This window comes from Amblyomma mixtum, chromosome 7 (genome assembly GCF_055824585.1).
Source record: "Amblyomma mixtum isolate Tamu chromosome 7, ASM5582458v1, whole genome shotgun sequence".
NCBI classification, from domain to species: domain Eukaryota; kingdom Metazoa; phylum Arthropoda; class Arachnida; order Ixodida; family Ixodidae; genus Amblyomma; species Amblyomma mixtum.
Window position 1 is genome coordinate 64568582 of NC_143018.1, and position 18153 is coordinate 64586734.

Consider the following 18153-nt stretch of genomic DNA (forward strand, 5'->3'; position numbering starts at 1 on the left):
TGATCACCTGTTTTATTGAGAGCTCCATCTGTCATTGCTATGCCCATGCAGCGAATAAAGTAGCGTAGCGCATGTGTGCGAAGAACATCAGCTTCACTAACCGCCGTCTGGTGCTGACTACATGTGGCAGCAGCCCAAAAGATGGAGCTGACTGTGCAGGCGACGCATACCATATGACCAGCATGGCCAGAAAGGAATTAAAAATTCTCAAATCGCTGCTCTTAGTTGATCCAGACCATGGGCCGTACCTTCATTTTCCGAAGTTGGTCTTGTCTCGAGCCAACCGCACTTCTTCCTCTTGGAATGCTTTGCCATGCCGGCCAACACTCAAGCAATGGTTGCCCATGTAGGCCACTGACCTCCGCTACGCCGGTGGTTACTTGCTCTTTCAATGCCACCCATTTGCTTTTCTTGGATCGACACGTCCCATCTGGGGAGGTGTCGCGAGGGCTGAGAGACGGTCTTCGATCTCCGTGCTTGCTGCAAGCACGTGTTCAAGTTCGGAAGGGGAGAGTTTGCAGCGTCTCCTCGTTCGCTATAATCGAGTGATGCGGCCGAAGTGTTTCGTTGTATTAACTCTTTCTATTGAGACGAATTACCATAATCGATAGCACTACATTCAGTTTTATTAAGCGAATGGCGGTTATAAGCAGACTCGCCTCTAAATTAGAAAGTAAATAAAACCAAGTTCAATCCACCTGCACCGTCCTTCACATCAATACGTGGGAACCTAAGTGTATAGTTTATAGCCAGTGGAAACAAACATATCTAAAGAGAAATTGTAATTCGTTTCCAAGCTGACTCATTTCAATAAGTAACATCAAATTCATTAGAGCTTCTATCCAAGAAGACATATTTCCGTCTCTCCACGTTAATAAACCCGGATCAGAAATCTTGTGACTTATAATACTCATTTCTAAACTTCAAAGAGACAGAGAAAGACAAAACATTCATACACTGCTCCCTGGTAAAAAAAGAAGCCGCTTCACTATAAATTTGTCTATCGAAAATCAATTACTCCATTTTGCTTAGGAAACAACGAAAAAAGAAATTAAAAAATCTGCACAGCCTAAAAAAAAGTAAGTTGTGCGCATTTTTAGAACGCACAATATCTATGCCACTGTACTAAACTTTTTAACAAACATGGAGCGATGTTTCGAATGTTATCAAAACGAGACTAGCGCTATACATACTCAATCAAATTCTGTCCAACTCCGCTTTCTTTTTCCGCGGGTACCTTTATAAAAGACATAATTATAATCTGCGATACGAATCTTACCTGAAAAAAACTTAGGCGCATACTATGGCACACAGAAACGGCCATACCAAATCTCCGGCTTTCTAAGCCATCAACCTGCTGTTATGTCACGCTCAAGTTAATTGTTTCACTTCAAACCTTTAGAAAGAATGTTTTTCTTTGTAATTACTGTCCCTCCAAGGCATTGTTGCAGCCCAACTATGAACTTTTTGTATACTATATTCACTGTATTCATCCTTGTTCATCGCTGCCAATGTGTGGCTGTAATATAAACTGATAGCTAGCTTATGGTTTTGCATTAAAGTCGTGCACTATCTTGTGCACTTATGTTTTGCGTTCTCTATTCGGCTTCATTGTACGCTTACAAACCAAGTGCCATCGCAAACTGGCAGATGGGATCAGGGGCTTGCACTCGTCGTGCACCTCTATGCCTTTTTGCCAGCCCCATGTCTGCGTAAAAATTTGAACTATTTCATTACCTAGGTTTCGACTGCAAAATAGGAGACCACTAAATCTACAAAATGCACATGATTGCGAGTTGAAAGCCTTACCTGGACATTTTGAAAGGCGATGGACTTGAGGGTAGTGGTGCGCACTAGGTAGTCGCCCAGCGTCTCCACCGTGTCTTCGTGGAAAAGGACTCGTGATACGCGCAGGGTGTGCAGAGCAGGGAGGCAGACGGCCGATTGGGACCACATGCCCAGGCTCATCCAATGCAGCTGATTGAAGCAGAGACATACGGAAAGGAAGGGAAGACAAAGATTAGGATGGTTCGTCCTTCTTCAAGACGAACGCTAGTTTAGTTGCAGCTTCATCGTATACTGCCAGGCGCCAACAGAGCATACGAGGGTGCCACGGGGGGACCAGGCGCCTCGCGTATTGGAGCGGTCTGAGCATGCTGTTGGCGGTTGACCCTTGCAGTATACGGTGACGCTATGATATATTTTGTTACTCCTCAGCTCACCAGGCTGAGTTCATCGCTCGCTGAAGTGAAGTCGAAGTAGCGCACTCCCGCTCCGCCGTTCTGCAGGGAATTCCAAAACATGGCCATCTCGATGTTCGTAATAGCTTGGTTCAGGATAATGTGCGTTAAACACCTGAAACACAGGACAGCAAAACACATATAAAGAAGCCAACTTGGACGCTTCTTATTGGGATTGTTGTTAACGTTGGTTAAAAGCCATCAGTATGAGATAAAACGTGAAAGGACGACTTGTCCAGTCTCATTTTCCTGTCAACATCTTTGTTCTTATCCTAGGTCCCAATAATGATACTGTACCTCTGTTTCTGCACTGCTTTCTAAATCATGACTATGTAGCTGTCGGTCACACAGCTATGGCGCAAATTCGACTCCACTGGTGTTTCTGGGCACTGAATAAACTGCTTCGGAAACTCCAGGCAAAAGGCACGCCGGGTGCTGTGCACCTTACATGTTGGGTTCATGACAAAGCAGCAGGTTTTCTTTCTCGTACTGTCTTTTCTCCGGAGTGAAGTGGCCGTGATTAGTGCGTAATTATTTGCAGGGCTATTATCACGAAACAGAGTGGCATGCTAATAAATTGGGTTGGGGAAATGCTCAAACCTGCCTAATGGCTGCAGATGAAAATCCGCACATTGGCATCATTAAAAACGCTACGCTAAAATTTTTCGATGCTCCGAATAGTTCTTGAGGGTGATGAGAATTATCTGAGAAGCTCTCAAATACTGCGATATAAACTGGAGCCAATGTGTTATGTGAAAAAAAAAAAAAACTCGAAAACGACACAACTCGGACACCAGATGGCATATATCGTTGAGCTCGGAGTGAGTGCAAAGGGGGGCTTGCGCTCACCTGGTTCCATCTCTGCGGTGCTCCTTAAAGCTGGACTCACGTGCCTATCAGTTATTGACACGTCGGCCAATAAATCACCATGTATATCATTCCCAGTGACTATTTCTCTTTGTGCATGAGCCTCAGCCATATATGATCCTTGCTACAGTTACCGCAGCGCGATGAGCAGATGTACAGTTCGCACGCAGGCTCTTCTTCTGAGCTCAACTGAGCCTCTCATTTAGTATGTGCGTAAATTCTCTCCGGTTGACACATGTGCTACGACCCCATGGCTCGCGATGAAAATGACAAGCTGGGAGAAACTCGGCAAAACAGTGGCCTCTCTCTTGTGATTGGTGCGTCAAAGTCATTGTGACGCCCATATTCTATTGGCATAGCTGATCATTTTTGACATGCACTTTTTGTTAGGCATGCATAAGCTGACGTTGAGTTTTCTGACTGATCTGAACAAGCCAGTCATGCATTTTTACTGGTCTATCTCAGTAGATCCATACTACTTTTCAGCGATTTTTCTTTAAAATATTTCGGACAACCACTGAAAGTCTCTCGACAACAGAGCTATGCATTGTGTGTAGTGATCGACGAGCTGACCTCATCCCACGTTTCTCTTGTTCTCCAGGTGATGTCACTATGTAGCAAGACTACGTTGCTGACAGCCAGCGTAAGTAGGTATTGCTATAAAATAAAGTCCTCCTATCGATACAAGCTTTGTATACACACAAAGTATTACATTAAAAAATTGTGTCGATCGTATTCGATTCGATAAAAAGCTGCACTGCAGTTGTTTGGTTCTGTTTGGAAAAGCTTTCACACATCGAACAATAATGCAAATAGAATGGGTATTGATTAAAAAGGTTGGGGCTTTAAGAAAGTTTTCATTGTTAGGGAACCTGGGGCGAGGTACTAAATGGATCACTCCTCTCGGCAGCTGCAGCTTTTTTCGTCCCATTTTGTCACCGCGAGTTTTTGAGAGGCAAACAGCATTGAAGGTACAGCGTGCTCGGTCATAAATACCAATATCGTATGCAGAGATCAATCCAGGAAATAATGCTCGCATCTTTTTTGCTGAAAAATTGCTCTTTCACAAGCTATTAAATTTGCACGGAATGCAGATACATATCTGCCAGGCCTCGTTAGTTTTGAGTGTAATCTCCGTCCGACTGTATAGATTCTTGCTGCCAGCGCGCAAGCGTGCATGTCACATGGCATTTTTATTTCGCGAGGATGTGGAGTGAGCGAAAAAAAAAGATAGCACGTCATAGATGGAAAGTCAGAAACTTCTCAGTTCGACGTTTTGCGGGCCGCACTACAACTTTTTCACTGGAATTTGTCGCCTATATTCTTTGCTTGCAAAATTGGTTAATTAATCTCGACTAATTATGCAGTGAAGCACAATACAAAACAAAGAGCGACTTGCTCCATACAATAGCTAGCAACACGCACTTTGTCGCGTAGTCATAGAGTGCCGCGGTATATTTTTAAACCCTGGCTAAAGTTAGCTGGAAGACCTTGTACATGCTGCTCCGTCAACGCGCCGAAACCGGCCCGATGAAGACAAATTGGTGCTAGCGTGCTCGGATAGATCGCAAACGCCTTAAGGACGTTTTTCTTTCTTCTAGGGTTCGTCCTGGTTTTGGGTTCTGGTCTGGGGTTTAAGCCCGGGAGCAGGACAATTTTTATTTAATAACGAAGTTTCTGAAAAAGCTGAATAACTTTCCTTGTGTCCGTATGGCTGCGCTTGGGCGGATGTCAATGAGTAATTACTCCCTTAGTAAAAATCTACTCCGTCTTGGGGGATTCCCCTAAAACTGAGTAATTTACAAGGTATTTTTATGGTGATAAATGCGCATGTGCTCACTGCGTTCTTTCTAAACTAATGTACGAGTGTGTGCTTCAATACACTTAGTTGTAATAAGCGCCCGTCCTGTAATTCCTTCATGTGTGAAGCAAGTGCAGCTTAATTAATATATTGTCACGGCTTGACGTACAGGCCGGCGGCGAGAACGGGTGAAGACAGGGAGACACAGAAAAACAGGGAGGTCCACCAGCAGCAACGTCGTCTTCGGCGCGCGGCCAAAACACTCCTCGTCTTTTTCTTCCACTTGCGACACTACCTCCCCCTATAAAGAAGCATCGTCCCGATGCTAACACGAAAACAACGGCACAGGGCGGAAAGCCGCACACGCGCACAAAAACTCCTGCTGGCCAGTGTAGAAGAAGAAGGGAAAATCAGTTCGGGGCAGACGATCATCGCGCGTAATACGGCTTAAGCCGCACTACGTGCACAATGTCAGGGCGGGGTGAACGACGTGATGACGGTCGTGTTCATTCCGGCAGCACCTCGTAGTTAAGTTCACCGATGCGGCGAAGAACTGTATACGGGCCAAAGTACCGCTTTATGAGTTTGTCGGACAGACCTCGACGGCGTACTGGCGTCCACACCCAGACCTTGTCTCCAGGGTAAAAATGTACGTCGCGTCGACGGAGATCGTACCGACGAGCGTCGGCATGCTGTTGGTGTTGGATGCGGAGTCTAGCGGAGTCTAGCAAAAAAGACGAGGAGTGTTTTGGCCGCGCGCCGAAGACGACGCTGCTGCTGGTGGACCTCCCTGTTCGACCAGGTTTGATTGACAGCTTGCGTGGACGGAAACTTACACCACTCACAAGTTTACCCTCACGACATATTGTCACGGCTTGACGTACAGGCCGGCGGCGAGAACGGGTGAAGACAGGGAGACACAGAAAAACAGGGAGGTCCACCAGCAGCAACGTCGTCTTCGGCGCGCGGCCAAAACAATCCTCGTCTTTTTCTTCCACTCGCGACACTATTATAAATCATGAATATAGGTAGTGCTTTCAAGAATTTTAGCCCTGCACAACAATGCATCGGGAAACAACGATCAGGCGACTATAACTGGCCAGCTGCTTCACTGAGCCGTTGTGTACTTGCATAGCTTTAACAATTTACACCACAGAATGTGCCGAAGGTCTCACGCGTTCTTTTAAGATTACGAGTCACTGACGTCGTATGAAACGAAAGTGGTGAGCAGCACCCTTGATTGAGCTCTTGCCCTTGAATTCGTGTTCTACTTGTTCCGCACGCCGATTTATATCAGTGCCTTCCGGTCAGCAGCCAAAGTTCTTGGTTGCACGTCTCACAGAACGACCCATATAAAGCGGGGACGTGCAGTACTCGGCTCTGGTGTCCTTTGGTCGCCATATCGCGATTAGTTTCCTCTTAGCATCCTCCTCCTCGACATTGCTTCCCACGACTAAGCACAAATTTCAAGTAAGAGCTCATTTGGCCCAAATCCTCGAATGTATTCGCAGTCAACGCGGCGTGCATTAAGTGCTGGAGTAGAAAAGCGTGACGATAGGATATGCAACCCCATCCCTCCTCTGGCATACAACAATATAAAACGAAGCTCGTGACGGGTATATCATGCGCCACTCGCCTGTGCTGCCGCAGAAGCACGTTAATGAGTAAGGAGGTCATGAGGACATCACGGATTCCCGGGTCATTGCTCTCGGGACATTTGAACCCCTGCAGGGCCAGTTCACCCCAGGAGTGTTCGTGCAGCTCGATGTAGTTGCGGGAGAGCACCCGGTTCCATGCTTCCAGCTCGGACACAAGCCAGCACTGCTCCTCACCGGGCTCGCACGTGCAGGGTCGGTCGAAGGGCTCCTGGTCTTCGCTGCGGCCTTGAAGTGCTGCGACAGAGTTTGAAAGAAATGCTGAAAGTGATTATGTTCGTTTCAGAAGCGCCTGTCACCAATACGATACGTGGCTTTACTTTATTAGTCGTGCTCGCAAATCATTCTATAACTGCATCATAAATTGCAGGGGTGGCCAGAAGCTTGGTCTTCCACCTCTCATGGGAGAGGTGCGGGGTTCAAACCCCAGTGCCGCCGGCTACGTCCCGGTGATGCGATAAGTAAAAGCTTTCCCCAGGCCCGGTGCTCGGCTTCTTGAGGGTGAAACTGTAGGGGAGTTTGCACATGTCTCCGACTCCTGTTTGTGTAAAGAAAAGTATCTTGTCATTGCGCTCTTTGGCTAAAGCTGCCCTTGAATCTTAGGAATTAAATTTAATGGCCTGCATCAAGGACTGATCCGGTTCTGCAACACAGTATGTACGATGAAGGTCCTGAATTTCGTACTTCAATGGTTCAGCAGGGTGCTTGTGCATCTAAAGCTTACAATCACTCGAAGCTTAAATAAGCTTGCAGAACCTGCACTGTCATGTTGAAATAGCTGAAATCTTGGAGGCTATGAGCACCGCGCCTCACACACGATGGTTTAGCCAGGTATGCGATCCACCTACCATCTATGCTGCAGTTTCTGTGTCTCGAGTCTTTCTACCCTCGGTGTTGCTCCTGCACTGGCAGCGGCAAGGGTACACCCGGTTCGCGACATTGGAATCTTTTGAACGGTAATCACTTCACGCTTACGCTAGCAAGAATAAAGTGCTCGGCGGTAGCTAATTTCTTCGGGAAGGCTAAAACAATACTGAGGCACGCCAAATACAAAATCTGCTTTGCTCATTCATCCTTCAGCGTTACTTATCAGTGCACCTTACCCTCATTCCACAAGAAATTTTTGAACTCTTTCGACCGACACGAGAGAACTGACCTTCATATGTAAGATCGGATTCTGTGCTATCGATACTTAGTAGACGCCACTAGTTCTATATTCGACTGTTGTCACTAAAGCTAGTTGCATTTTCCGCAGGATGCGTGCTGCGTGGCGCTGTTTTCTCACTGGAATGCTTGCATAGTGGGTTTAGTTCTGCTACATTGCGAGAAGCGCCTCATTTGACTCTGCCTAGACTAAATGGCCGAAGGTATCACCCATTCTGTTCCTCCAATACAGAGTCCCGTATGGTCGATGTTGAGCATTTAGCACCTCTTCAGCCTGTTTCGCTTGCGTAAACAGTCTGCTGGTGATATTTTTGTGCGAAACAGTTTCACTCTACGTAGGCTAGCCTCTATATTCGGTTATTGTATGGAAAATTTTTAAATCATTAAGATGATGAAATTCGCTAGCACAAGTCACGTGTGTACACGTGAAAGGGGACGCCAAAAGTTCCCTGGTCGCGTAGTCTGTCACAGCAACATATTCCGATCCATAACTACAGCGCAAACGACAGGACAGAGATGAAGAAGGGACACCACACAGCGCTGACTCACAACTAAAGTTTATTGGATGCCAGAAGGTATAAATACCTCCCTGGCGGCCAGAAAGAATGCAGTCGACACTTACATGCGTGACTGACATAATAGTGTACCAGTCATATGCCGCCAAGCAAATCACATGCGCGAGAATACAATATAAGCAGTGACAGAATACAATATAATCAGTGAGCAAGCACTTGTCAAAATTCGCAATCAAGGTATCTTCTTTCTTTTTCTGACAACGCGACAGATGAAGCACTGATGCATTCTTCCGAGAGCCTACCTATTAAGTGAGCTTCAATGATCTCCCTTGCTAACGAGTCACGGTTCTTTTCTAACACTGCACTTTCCTGATAGTTTGGCGCACAGACGTAGGTGTCATCGTCATCTTCATTGCCTTTGCAGTGCCTGCAATGTTTCGCCACGTGGCCAGAGATAGCGACACGGGAGACATTATACTCATGCTCTCTGAGTCTTTCGTTTAAACATCGGCCGGTTTGGCCGATGTATCGCTTACCACAAGACAGTGGCAGCGAATATATCACCCCTTCCTGGCAAGGCACGAACTGTTTTGCGTGCTTTATCGGGCACTTGCGCGATTCTTTAATCTCTGAATTGACATTCTTAATCAGGCTGGACAGTCGTTTGGGCGCCGAAAAGACGACATCAACGCCTGCATGTTTTCCGATTCTTTTCAGATTGTGCGACACTTTGTGAAGATATGGCACCACAACAATCTTCCTTTTCTTCGTCTCTTTCGTACATTTACTATTTCCTTTTGATTTTAACTTTTCCAGTAGTTTTCCTGCCACGGAAACTAATAATTCAGACGGGTAGCCTGCCTTTGCCAGGCGGTCTACTTGGTTGCTGAAGCTATGCTTCAACCTGTGTTCACAGGATTTGTTGACTGTGTTGCTAAAAACCGTATGTACAATTGCTCTCTTCACCAGCTTGGAGTGAGCTGATGAAAACGGCAAGATGGGCTTAACAGCACGGGGCTCATAAGCCCAACAAACATGAGATGGACTGAAATGAAGCGAAAGATCTAAAAACCTAATAAAATCATTCAATGGTACTTCGTGTGTTAAAACCAATGGTGTGAGGCATTCTGAGAACACCGAAAGGACGTCAGGGAATTGCTGCTCGAAATCGAGGTTGTCACAATCTAAAAACACAAGGTAGTCATCAACAAATCTAAAAATGCTACAAACTCTGGAACCTTCAAATCGCTCTTTCATGCTTCTGTCTCGTGCTGCTAGGAACACGTCACTAAAATAGTAAATGTACGAAAGAGACGAAGAAAAGGAAGATTGTTGTGGTGCCATATCTTCACAAAGTGTCGCACAATCTGAAAAGAATCGGAAAACATGCAGGCGTTGATGTCGTCTTTTCGGCGCCCAAACGACTGTCCAGCCTGATTAAGAATGTCAATTCAGAGATTAAAGAATCGCGCAAGTGCCCGATAAAGCACGCAAAACAGTTCGTGCCTTGCCAGGAAGGGGTGATATATTCGCTGCCACTGTCTTGTGGTAAGCGATACATCGGCCAAACCGGCCGATGTTTAAACGAAAGACTCAGAGAGCATGAGTATAATGTCTCCCGTGTCGCTATCTCTGGCCACGTGGCGAAACATTGCAGGCACTGCAAAGGCAATGAAGATGACGATGACACCTACGTCTGTGCGCCAAACTATCAGGAAAGTGCAGTGTTAGAAAAGAACCGTGACTCGTTAGCAAGGGAGATCATTGAAGCTCACTTAATAGGTAGGCTCTCGGAAGAATGCATCAGTGCTTCATCTGTCGCGTTGTCAGAAAAAGAAAGAAGATACCTTGATTGCGAATTTTGACAAGTGCTTGCTCACTGATTATATTGTATTCTGTCACTGCTTATATTGTATTCTCGCGCATGTGATTTGCTTGGCGGCATATGACTGGTACACTATTATGTCAGTCACGCATGTAAGTGTCGACTGCATTCTTTCTGGCCGCCAGGGAGGTATTTATACCTTCTGGCATCCAATAAACTTTAGTTGTGAGTCAGCGCTGTGTGGTGTCCCTTCTTCATCTCTGTCCTGTCGTTTGCGCTGTAGTTATGGATCATCAAAAACACCAACTCGCCCAACAAATGCTTTTGTCGAACATATTCCGGCAACTTCGGCCGGTGGTAGCAGTAAGGTTCTTACAGAAGCGCCACACATCTCCTAATCTCTATGGTGATTTCGATGTTTTGGGGGGGTAGTAAGAGCCTCACTATAGGAACGACTGAATAGTACACCTCCTGCTTTGGTGGCGCCCTTCATCCATTGTTAAATGCAATGCCACGAAACTTTGTACTGTTTCTTTGTTCATGGTCAGAGCTTTCGGAACACGTCTTTATCGATTTGTTTATGATGCAGGATGGTAGATTTGTCTCGAATGATCACAGCCAGGAATGACTGCTCCTACATTTTTTGAGATTGTTGCTATTGCCTTTCGTGTTTTGTCTCGCAAGTTCTTTAAGCTTTAAATTGAGTACGGCTGAGAGCAGCGGTAATTCCGTTCTTCGACGTCCGCCCAGCGCACTTTTTGCTATTGCCGCGTCTGAGTTGTTGAGTTCTTTGCGCGCGCAAGGCAGCCCAATAACTGATTAGTTTAACCTTCAGCTCTGTCTGCTTCTCAGCTGTCTACTGCGCTCTCTCCACCAGACTAGCTCTAGTGGAGGTGCTGGACTGTCGACCTTTCATGCTCCTGGAGAAACACTCAGCTGCACATTCAACGTCCGTCGTTATTCATTGCGGCCATTACAGTACGTATACTGTGCGAATTATACTCGGGGCCCCTTCTGCATCATGACACACCGGAGTCTATGCAGAACAGCAGTTTGTGGCCGGTTCGAAAATAAATAAAAACGAGGTGAAAAGTGATTCCGACTGTAAAATCCTTTCTTTCGTCGACGTATACAAAATTTAATCACCCGCGGCGAATTACCTTATTTCGTCCCGCACAGGGTGGCCTGCGTTGCCTTCAATCTCCTTTTTCCCCCTCATGACTTTCGTGGCAGTGCGGTTCACGAATGGAACGCGAGTAAATCATTTACCATGTTACGTCTTTCTTTGTAAACTGCGCCAGTTTCTTGGGCTTTGTTGATTCAAGCGATAGAACAGACACGCAGGAACAGCACTCAAAACTACACTTAACAAAAGCGAACTGCGTATCAATGTACAGCTTTCATTATCGTCTAACCTCTTATCTGAGTTAAGGCAGAAACTTCGGCACGTTTGTGCCTCTAAGAACAAGAAACCCAGTGAAAAACATGGCGCCAATTAGGAATAGATAGCAAAACACTCTCGCCGGCTGGCGGAATAAAATAATCAGGCGATAGCAAAGTGTGTTCTTCATTCCTTGCCGATTCTGAGTTTTTTTCGTTGTTTCGTGCTCTAAGCGACACGTTACATGTATTGCTGGCCAAAAGCGTCATCCGCAGATTTCCGCTTGGATCTGTGCAGTACAAGCCGTGTTCTTTTCACCGAAGCATGTGTCCTAATCTCAACTCCTCGTCTCGTTCTCTGCAGTCTCAGTTGAGTTTTTTGTTGCTTGGAATACCCTCTTTTAATCCAACTGATAGCCTGTTCTTTTTATCAAGTGTCCCAACCAGGGCTTCGAACCAGAACCAAACCTGAAACCGAAACCGGAACCGAACCCATATTTTTTTTCCAGAACAGGAACCAAACCCCTTAGTTTTTCGCCATCCTGGAACCAAACCCGAGCCGGAACGATCCAAACGGACCGTTCCGAGCCGATTCGGCACTGTGTACAGCCGTGCTGTGCGATGCTGTGCTGTGCGATTCTAATATGCATGTTGGAGGTGGGCAGGAAGGTAAGGGGGTGACTGGCAAGTCAGTTTCGGAGCGACTGAAGGAGTCTGTATATAGCTGCTGATACAGGCACGCTTCCGTTTACAATAGTGTGAGGCTACGTAGAGGGCTCATGATGCGGCCCTGATGGCACCCGGGTAAGTACTTCGCGTAGGAGAAATTCCCGACGGACACGAGTTTCAAGGAACGCCTATTACTCGCGCGACGGGATCTACGAACCTGCTGTAGCTGGAGCGTTTGTAGATGCAAAATCCACTAGATTTTCACCTTTCGTACGTCATCAGATGGATTTTAGTGTATACATAGCCGATTTGCACCAATTTTTTAAATACCTAGATATTATGACTCTTGCCGTAAATTGGAATCTTTTTGTCGCGGAGAGTAAATTAGAGCGGTTAAAGTGAATACATCTTGCAATAAACAAATACTGCATTTTTATTTTACATACCATGCAAGAGAAAAAAGTAAACAACATAACGAGGCTGATTAAAACCCATCGACGAGCGGCATGTCGCTCCGGAGCCAACTCTGGAGCTGAACCTGAATGGCGGAAACCAGAACTTGGACCGAACGCGAAGAAAATCCGGTTCGACACCTTGGTCCCAACTACAATCATTTCACCTTTTTTTTAAAGAAAAGCATTCTCTGGTCAGTCTTCTAATCTATGTTGGTCTCTTCCCGTACCCTTACATTGGTTTAATCTATTTCTTTTAAAACCATCATTCCACAGTCCTTCGTATGGATGATAACTACTTTTTTGAGGCTACCGCTTTGGCGGAAGCTCAAAACCAGCTTTCTTTAGCACAGTAAGGACAACAGTTCGCCCAAGGGAAGGAACATTCCTTACCGGGGTAACCACGACGGCTCCTGGCACCACGAGATGACCAGGTAGATTGCGTGGACGCTTCCCTGCTGAGAGTGTGGTTTAACTCGTTCAAGATGCCGCTGATATCCTTAGCGGAAGGTTTGCTGAATATGCACAAGTTCCGAAGCGTCTCTATGTACTTTGCATTGATGACTCCCGAGCGCTGGTTCTTCTTAGATGAGGGTACCATGCTCTGCAAATCAAGCGGGGAATAAAAATCGAGTTGCACTTAAGCGCCGCCGTTTATACTGACATTCTATGTACACACTCAACCGTGTACAAAGCGAACTTGCAGCTTTTTAAGGTATTATGTTAAGGTGTGAGGGTTAAGGTACGACGTGACAGCCTTAATGGATCCCGTCAGCGGTTCCTCTTGCCCACGCCTACACGAACACTGTTTCCTTCGTCACAGTAACAATCATTACGTAAAGGCCCGCACGACGTACACTTAAAGCACCGCTATAACAAAGCCGTACGAACTTGCCGAAATGATCTCAGGGGTTCGAATGAAAACTAATTACCTCAGTTTTCTTTTCCGCCCAGTTCATTTCCTTTATGCACTTACAATCCTATTGCTGATTAAGTCACCTTGCAACCTTCCAATGACCAAATTTCTACTGTTCCGATCCCTTGCAAACCTTTTTCGTCAATCCGAAATTTTAGCCCGCTTTACCGCTCTGCCACGGCCCATGCAGGACCTACAGCACTTTCGAGATTTCATCTGCACAAAGTCTAGACTTTCGCTGCGTCTGCACCCGACAACGCCACGAGGGACTCATATGGCCTGGATACAGGAATGTGGAAGCAGTTGGTCCTTCTAAAGTCTACATGGGGCAAAAGTGGGATCAACAGAAGCAAGCCCAATTTGAGCTTGTCCACGTGTTCCCTACAGGGAGCCGGCGTAGTACAGAGACTTTGACTAAGCCCCACTTGTCCGTGGAGGATCCATATTTGCGCAGTATCGCGCACTACTTTGGGCAGTTTTTAATTTCCTCGGGATTCAATTCCTCAAACTGGGACTCCACAGCGCAACGCCAGAGCCACTGAGGCACCGATACGGGCTGCAGTCGCGACATTTCAAACGTAAGAAGCATACGCCCAGGTGTCCATAACACATGCGCTAGCAGAGTGTGTCGGCAGCTTTTTTTTTTAATGGTAGCTGAAATCCAGCTTCTGCTGCGAGCAGGTATCAGAGGTGTGCACGGTTCTGCACGCCACCTTTGAATGCTAAAGCGTTATCTGGCTGATCGGTAGGGAAGGCCGATGACGTCATCAGCAAAGAAGAACAAAATTTATTGCGAAGGAGCAGGGAATTGAACCAAGAGTCTTCATATTGCGAGGCGAGCAGGCAATCTGCAGGCCACAAAACCGCGTTGCTTCTTGGCGAACGAAGGTGAATCTAGAGTACGCGTTGCCTTACGAATGTATAGTCATGAGTAGGTGTGCCATTAGAAACGAAAGGAAAAAATATGAATTAAAAAAATCCCTGACCAGCGCGGTACGGTAATTTGTATGCTGGAGACACTGGAGACAAACAGCTCCTGTTTATTGCTTGTGGGACCCAAAGCAGCCTGTTCAGGTCGGTCTTGGGATGCCGATAACTGCTCCTCTGATCGGCTCCGGCCGCAGCTTAATGGATAGTACATCGACTCGGACCGTGATATGGGACTAATGCTCTATCTCTTTTACCCCCACAGCGGCCATGTGCTGTGCTCTTCAAACTAAACGACTCTCAATTAATCAATGCAAAAAATAAAGTTGTGATCGTGAAAAGAAAACAATGGAAGGTACAGTTGTTTAAACGAAAACACGTGTACGTAATGCTGGTCGCCACTCGCCACAATAGTGATCCCGTAGCTACACAGCACGAAGTTCCGATTGGTTGTGGTTTCTTGGTTTATTGGGGTTTAACGTCCCAAAGCGACTCTGGCTACGACGGACGCCGTAGTGAAGGGCTCCGGAAATTTCGATCCCCTGGGGTTCTTTAACGTGCACTGACGCCACACAGTGCACGGGCCTCTAGAATTTCGCCTCCATAGAAATTCGACCACCGTGACTGGGATCGAACCTGCGTTTTTCGGGTCAGTAGCCGAGCGCCATAATCACTGAGCCACAGCGGAGGCCCTGAATGGTTGTGGACTGGTTGTCAAGGGAAGATCAGAAACACACTACAGGAAACCTTTACTCAACCACGCAACAGAACTCGCCATGAGAAGATACTTTCCCATTCAAAGCATGCAAGCAGCCTTAAGTGCCCTCCACAGCTTTCTTTTATTTGCTAACATGCATTAACAGTATCGGAACAAACTGTTCGGCGCGACATCGCACTGGGCATATGCGTGGTTGGCACTGCAATAATATGAAGACCACCTTGCTGATGAGCCTAGATGCTTTAACCGCATTGCAACGGTATAACAGGATATACTCATAGTTGTTGTATCTGCTGCAAATCCTTTCATCATGACAGTCCACTGCGTGGTAGGCCACGAACGACGATTTTAGTTTAGTTTATGGGGTTTAACGTCCCAAAGCAACTAAGGCTATGAGAGACGCCGTAGTGGAGGGCTCCGGAAATTTCGACCACCTGGGGTTCTTTAACGTGCACTGACAACGCACAGTACACGGGCCTCTAGAATTTCTCCTCCAAAGAAATTCTAGCCGCCGCGGCCGGGATCGAACCCGCGTCTTTCGGGTTAGCAGCCGAGCACCATAACCGCTTAGCCACCGCGGCGGCTCCGAACGACGATTTTGTGCGACGACTCCACAAAGGAGGCTTCACGCAAAGACAGGCGGACCAAAAGTCATTGGCATTGACTGGCAAGGCTGAAAGACTGCCGTTTGCGTATGATTCCTTACGGTGCATCAGGAATGTAGCAATGCATTCCAATAATAAAAGGCCCTATTTATATTATCGTAGCCATCATCAGGCGGCAGCCACGGCGTGAAGACGGTCACGCGACGTTTAAATTTGCCGGGTGTGCACGGCATAATCTTTTTCATTAATAAAACTTTTTCTTGGCGCTTAGTGCAATCAGTAATCATTATCCGATTCAGGCATTCAGTAGCGTTGCTTAGGTTCGCACAAGGCGCACTAGCAAAATCAATTTTGCTTGGTACAGCTGCAACGGCAAAAGAATTGCACTAGTGAATCATGACCGGAGCGAAAAAATTGCGACACGCGGCGCTATTGTTGCCGAGTACGCCGATAGCGAGAGTACCAGGAACATTCCATTTCCTAAAGCGGGGGTGGCCGGCAGAAAGCAGCCCACCTAGACATTCACCCATCGGAAATGCAACATCTTAAACGAATGCCTGTAGATGTCTTATCAGCCAAACCATGTGCTAAGGCGGCTAAGCACGTAATCTCGTTTTATTTATTTTTTTGTGCTAGCGTGGCGAGCAACGTTATCTTTATCACCATTTTCCTTTTAAAATGTGCTGGGGATGCACTGTCAAAAGTAACGTGTGGGAGTGCCTGCTTACGGATGGGCTGCTTTCTGTCGGCCACCCGTCTTTGGAAAATGGAATGTGCCAGGCACTCTCGCTATCTGCGCACGCGGCTACAATAGCGCCGCGTCTCGCAATTTTTCCGCTCCGGTCATGAGTAACTTGTGCTAATCTGTTTCCGTTGCAGCTGTACATATGCGAAAATATATAACAAGAGCTAAAGAGTTTACTAGAATAGGACCAAATAACAATCTTCCAGAAATTAAGTGCCAAGGTTCAGACTAAGACAGAGTCAAAACAATAAAGAGAGTTAGGAGCAGTATATCTTCCGTTTGAACCCATAACACTGGACTGATTAAGAACTAAAAATTCTAAACAAGGGCAGAAAATTCGTTGTTTATAGCCCGCCCATGCAGCACCGCTGGCAGCGGAGACACTCTTTAGCACATATCACAATTCATGCTTCCAAATTGTGCCTCTCCTAGCCTGAGTCGCTTTGGGAAGTTATACCCCAATAAACCAAACCATACTTGCAAGCTAATTGACAAGGCTTCAACTCCGAATACAGCTAGGAAGAGTGAAGCCATGGCCTTTGTGGCATTTTGCTAGCCGCATAAATGCGTGACTTCAGACTAAATGTAAAGAGCAGCCCGGAATAAAAATGTACTATAATGGACGACACAGTGCCAACGCTAGTATTTGTATCTTCGTGCAACTCTTCGAATTGTGTAAGCCTCCCAGCAAGACACATCCCGCCTATATTCAATAACCTCACACTGGCTTACTCACGCACCTAACGTTCAATTCGGCGGACCTGAAATAAAATATAGGACAATATCTATCAATGTATAGGTACTGCATAGTCTATGCTGTGACGGTCATGCAACATAACGCGAATTTGTCAGTTATAAAAATTATCTTTTTCGCGAAGGGGGGTGGGGGGGGGGGGGGGGGGGGGGAGAGGGGGCATAGAAGCAATGCCCTCAAAATGTGAATGCTTTTAAAATGGAGTTTTGTAGTCCACCGAAGCTTAGACGAAACGCTTTCGAAGACATTAACCCCTGTCAATAATAGCAGGACGGCTTTCTAGAACCATGGAATTTAACAGCAGGAAGGTAAAAAGCTAGCGTCGTCTTTTGCCGTGTTCTTTCTGCGCCTTAAGTTGGCACACCGAGCCGCAATAACTAGCACGGAGAAGTGTCTTCAGTACTCAAAGAAACCTCTTCTCCAGCGGTGTTCAGGTACTTAAATGACATCAAAAATAGCTCGCGTAATTATGCCTACCTTTGCTGTCTGAGCCCCGCCGTATCCAGACCCTCGGTGAGAAGAATATCTCCGTGGTAGAAACGTTTAACACAGACGTGCTTGCGGTGCCGTGGACGTAGGTAATGGTGCCGACAGAGCAAATGCCGGCTATCATTCGGTAGGCGTTTCCACTGCCGCCAAGATATCTTGAGCCTTGATGGATGCAGATATCGGTCTTTAGTGGCGGCATTGTCGGTGTTCATCGAACAAGAATCAGTTGCGCATGCGCAACAAGCGTCCTGATACTTTCGTGTACTGTGGCTGTTACGCCAAGCTTGGCGAAAAGGAATATATCCAGAGGAGAAGTGGAGTGTAACTAGGCAAGGCGCTGGGCGGAAAGATATAAACGGGACAGCTTGCTTTTCAGCGTTACGTTCGTTGCGTATACGGATGATAAAAGAGCTTGAAAAGACATTCCTCTC

General features: G+C 46.5%; 1 protein-coding gene across 1 annotated transcript in view; it reads right to left on the reverse strand.

Annotated features, from left to right (window-relative positions):
* The window catches only part of LOC149336308 (uncharacterized), a 42905-nt gene extending 25083 nt beyond the window's left edge, over positions 1–17822 (reverse strand). Inside the window, exons 1-6 of the mRNA XM_089554115.1 lie at positions 17711–17822; positions 12962–13172; positions 6545–6800; positions 2223–2355; positions 2104–2156; positions 1810–2035 (exon numbers count right to left, since the gene is read on the reverse strand). Of these exons, the coding sequence (XP_089410241.1) occupies positions 1810–2035; positions 2104–2156; positions 2223–2355; positions 6545–6800; positions 12962–13169 (876 nt within the window). The 5' untranslated portion in view covers positions 13170–13172; positions 17711–17822. The remainder of the gene's footprint in view (positions 1–1809; positions 2036–2103; positions 2157–2222; positions 2356–6544; positions 6801–12961; positions 13173–17710) is intronic.
* Positions 17823–18153: the final 331 nt, after the last annotated feature.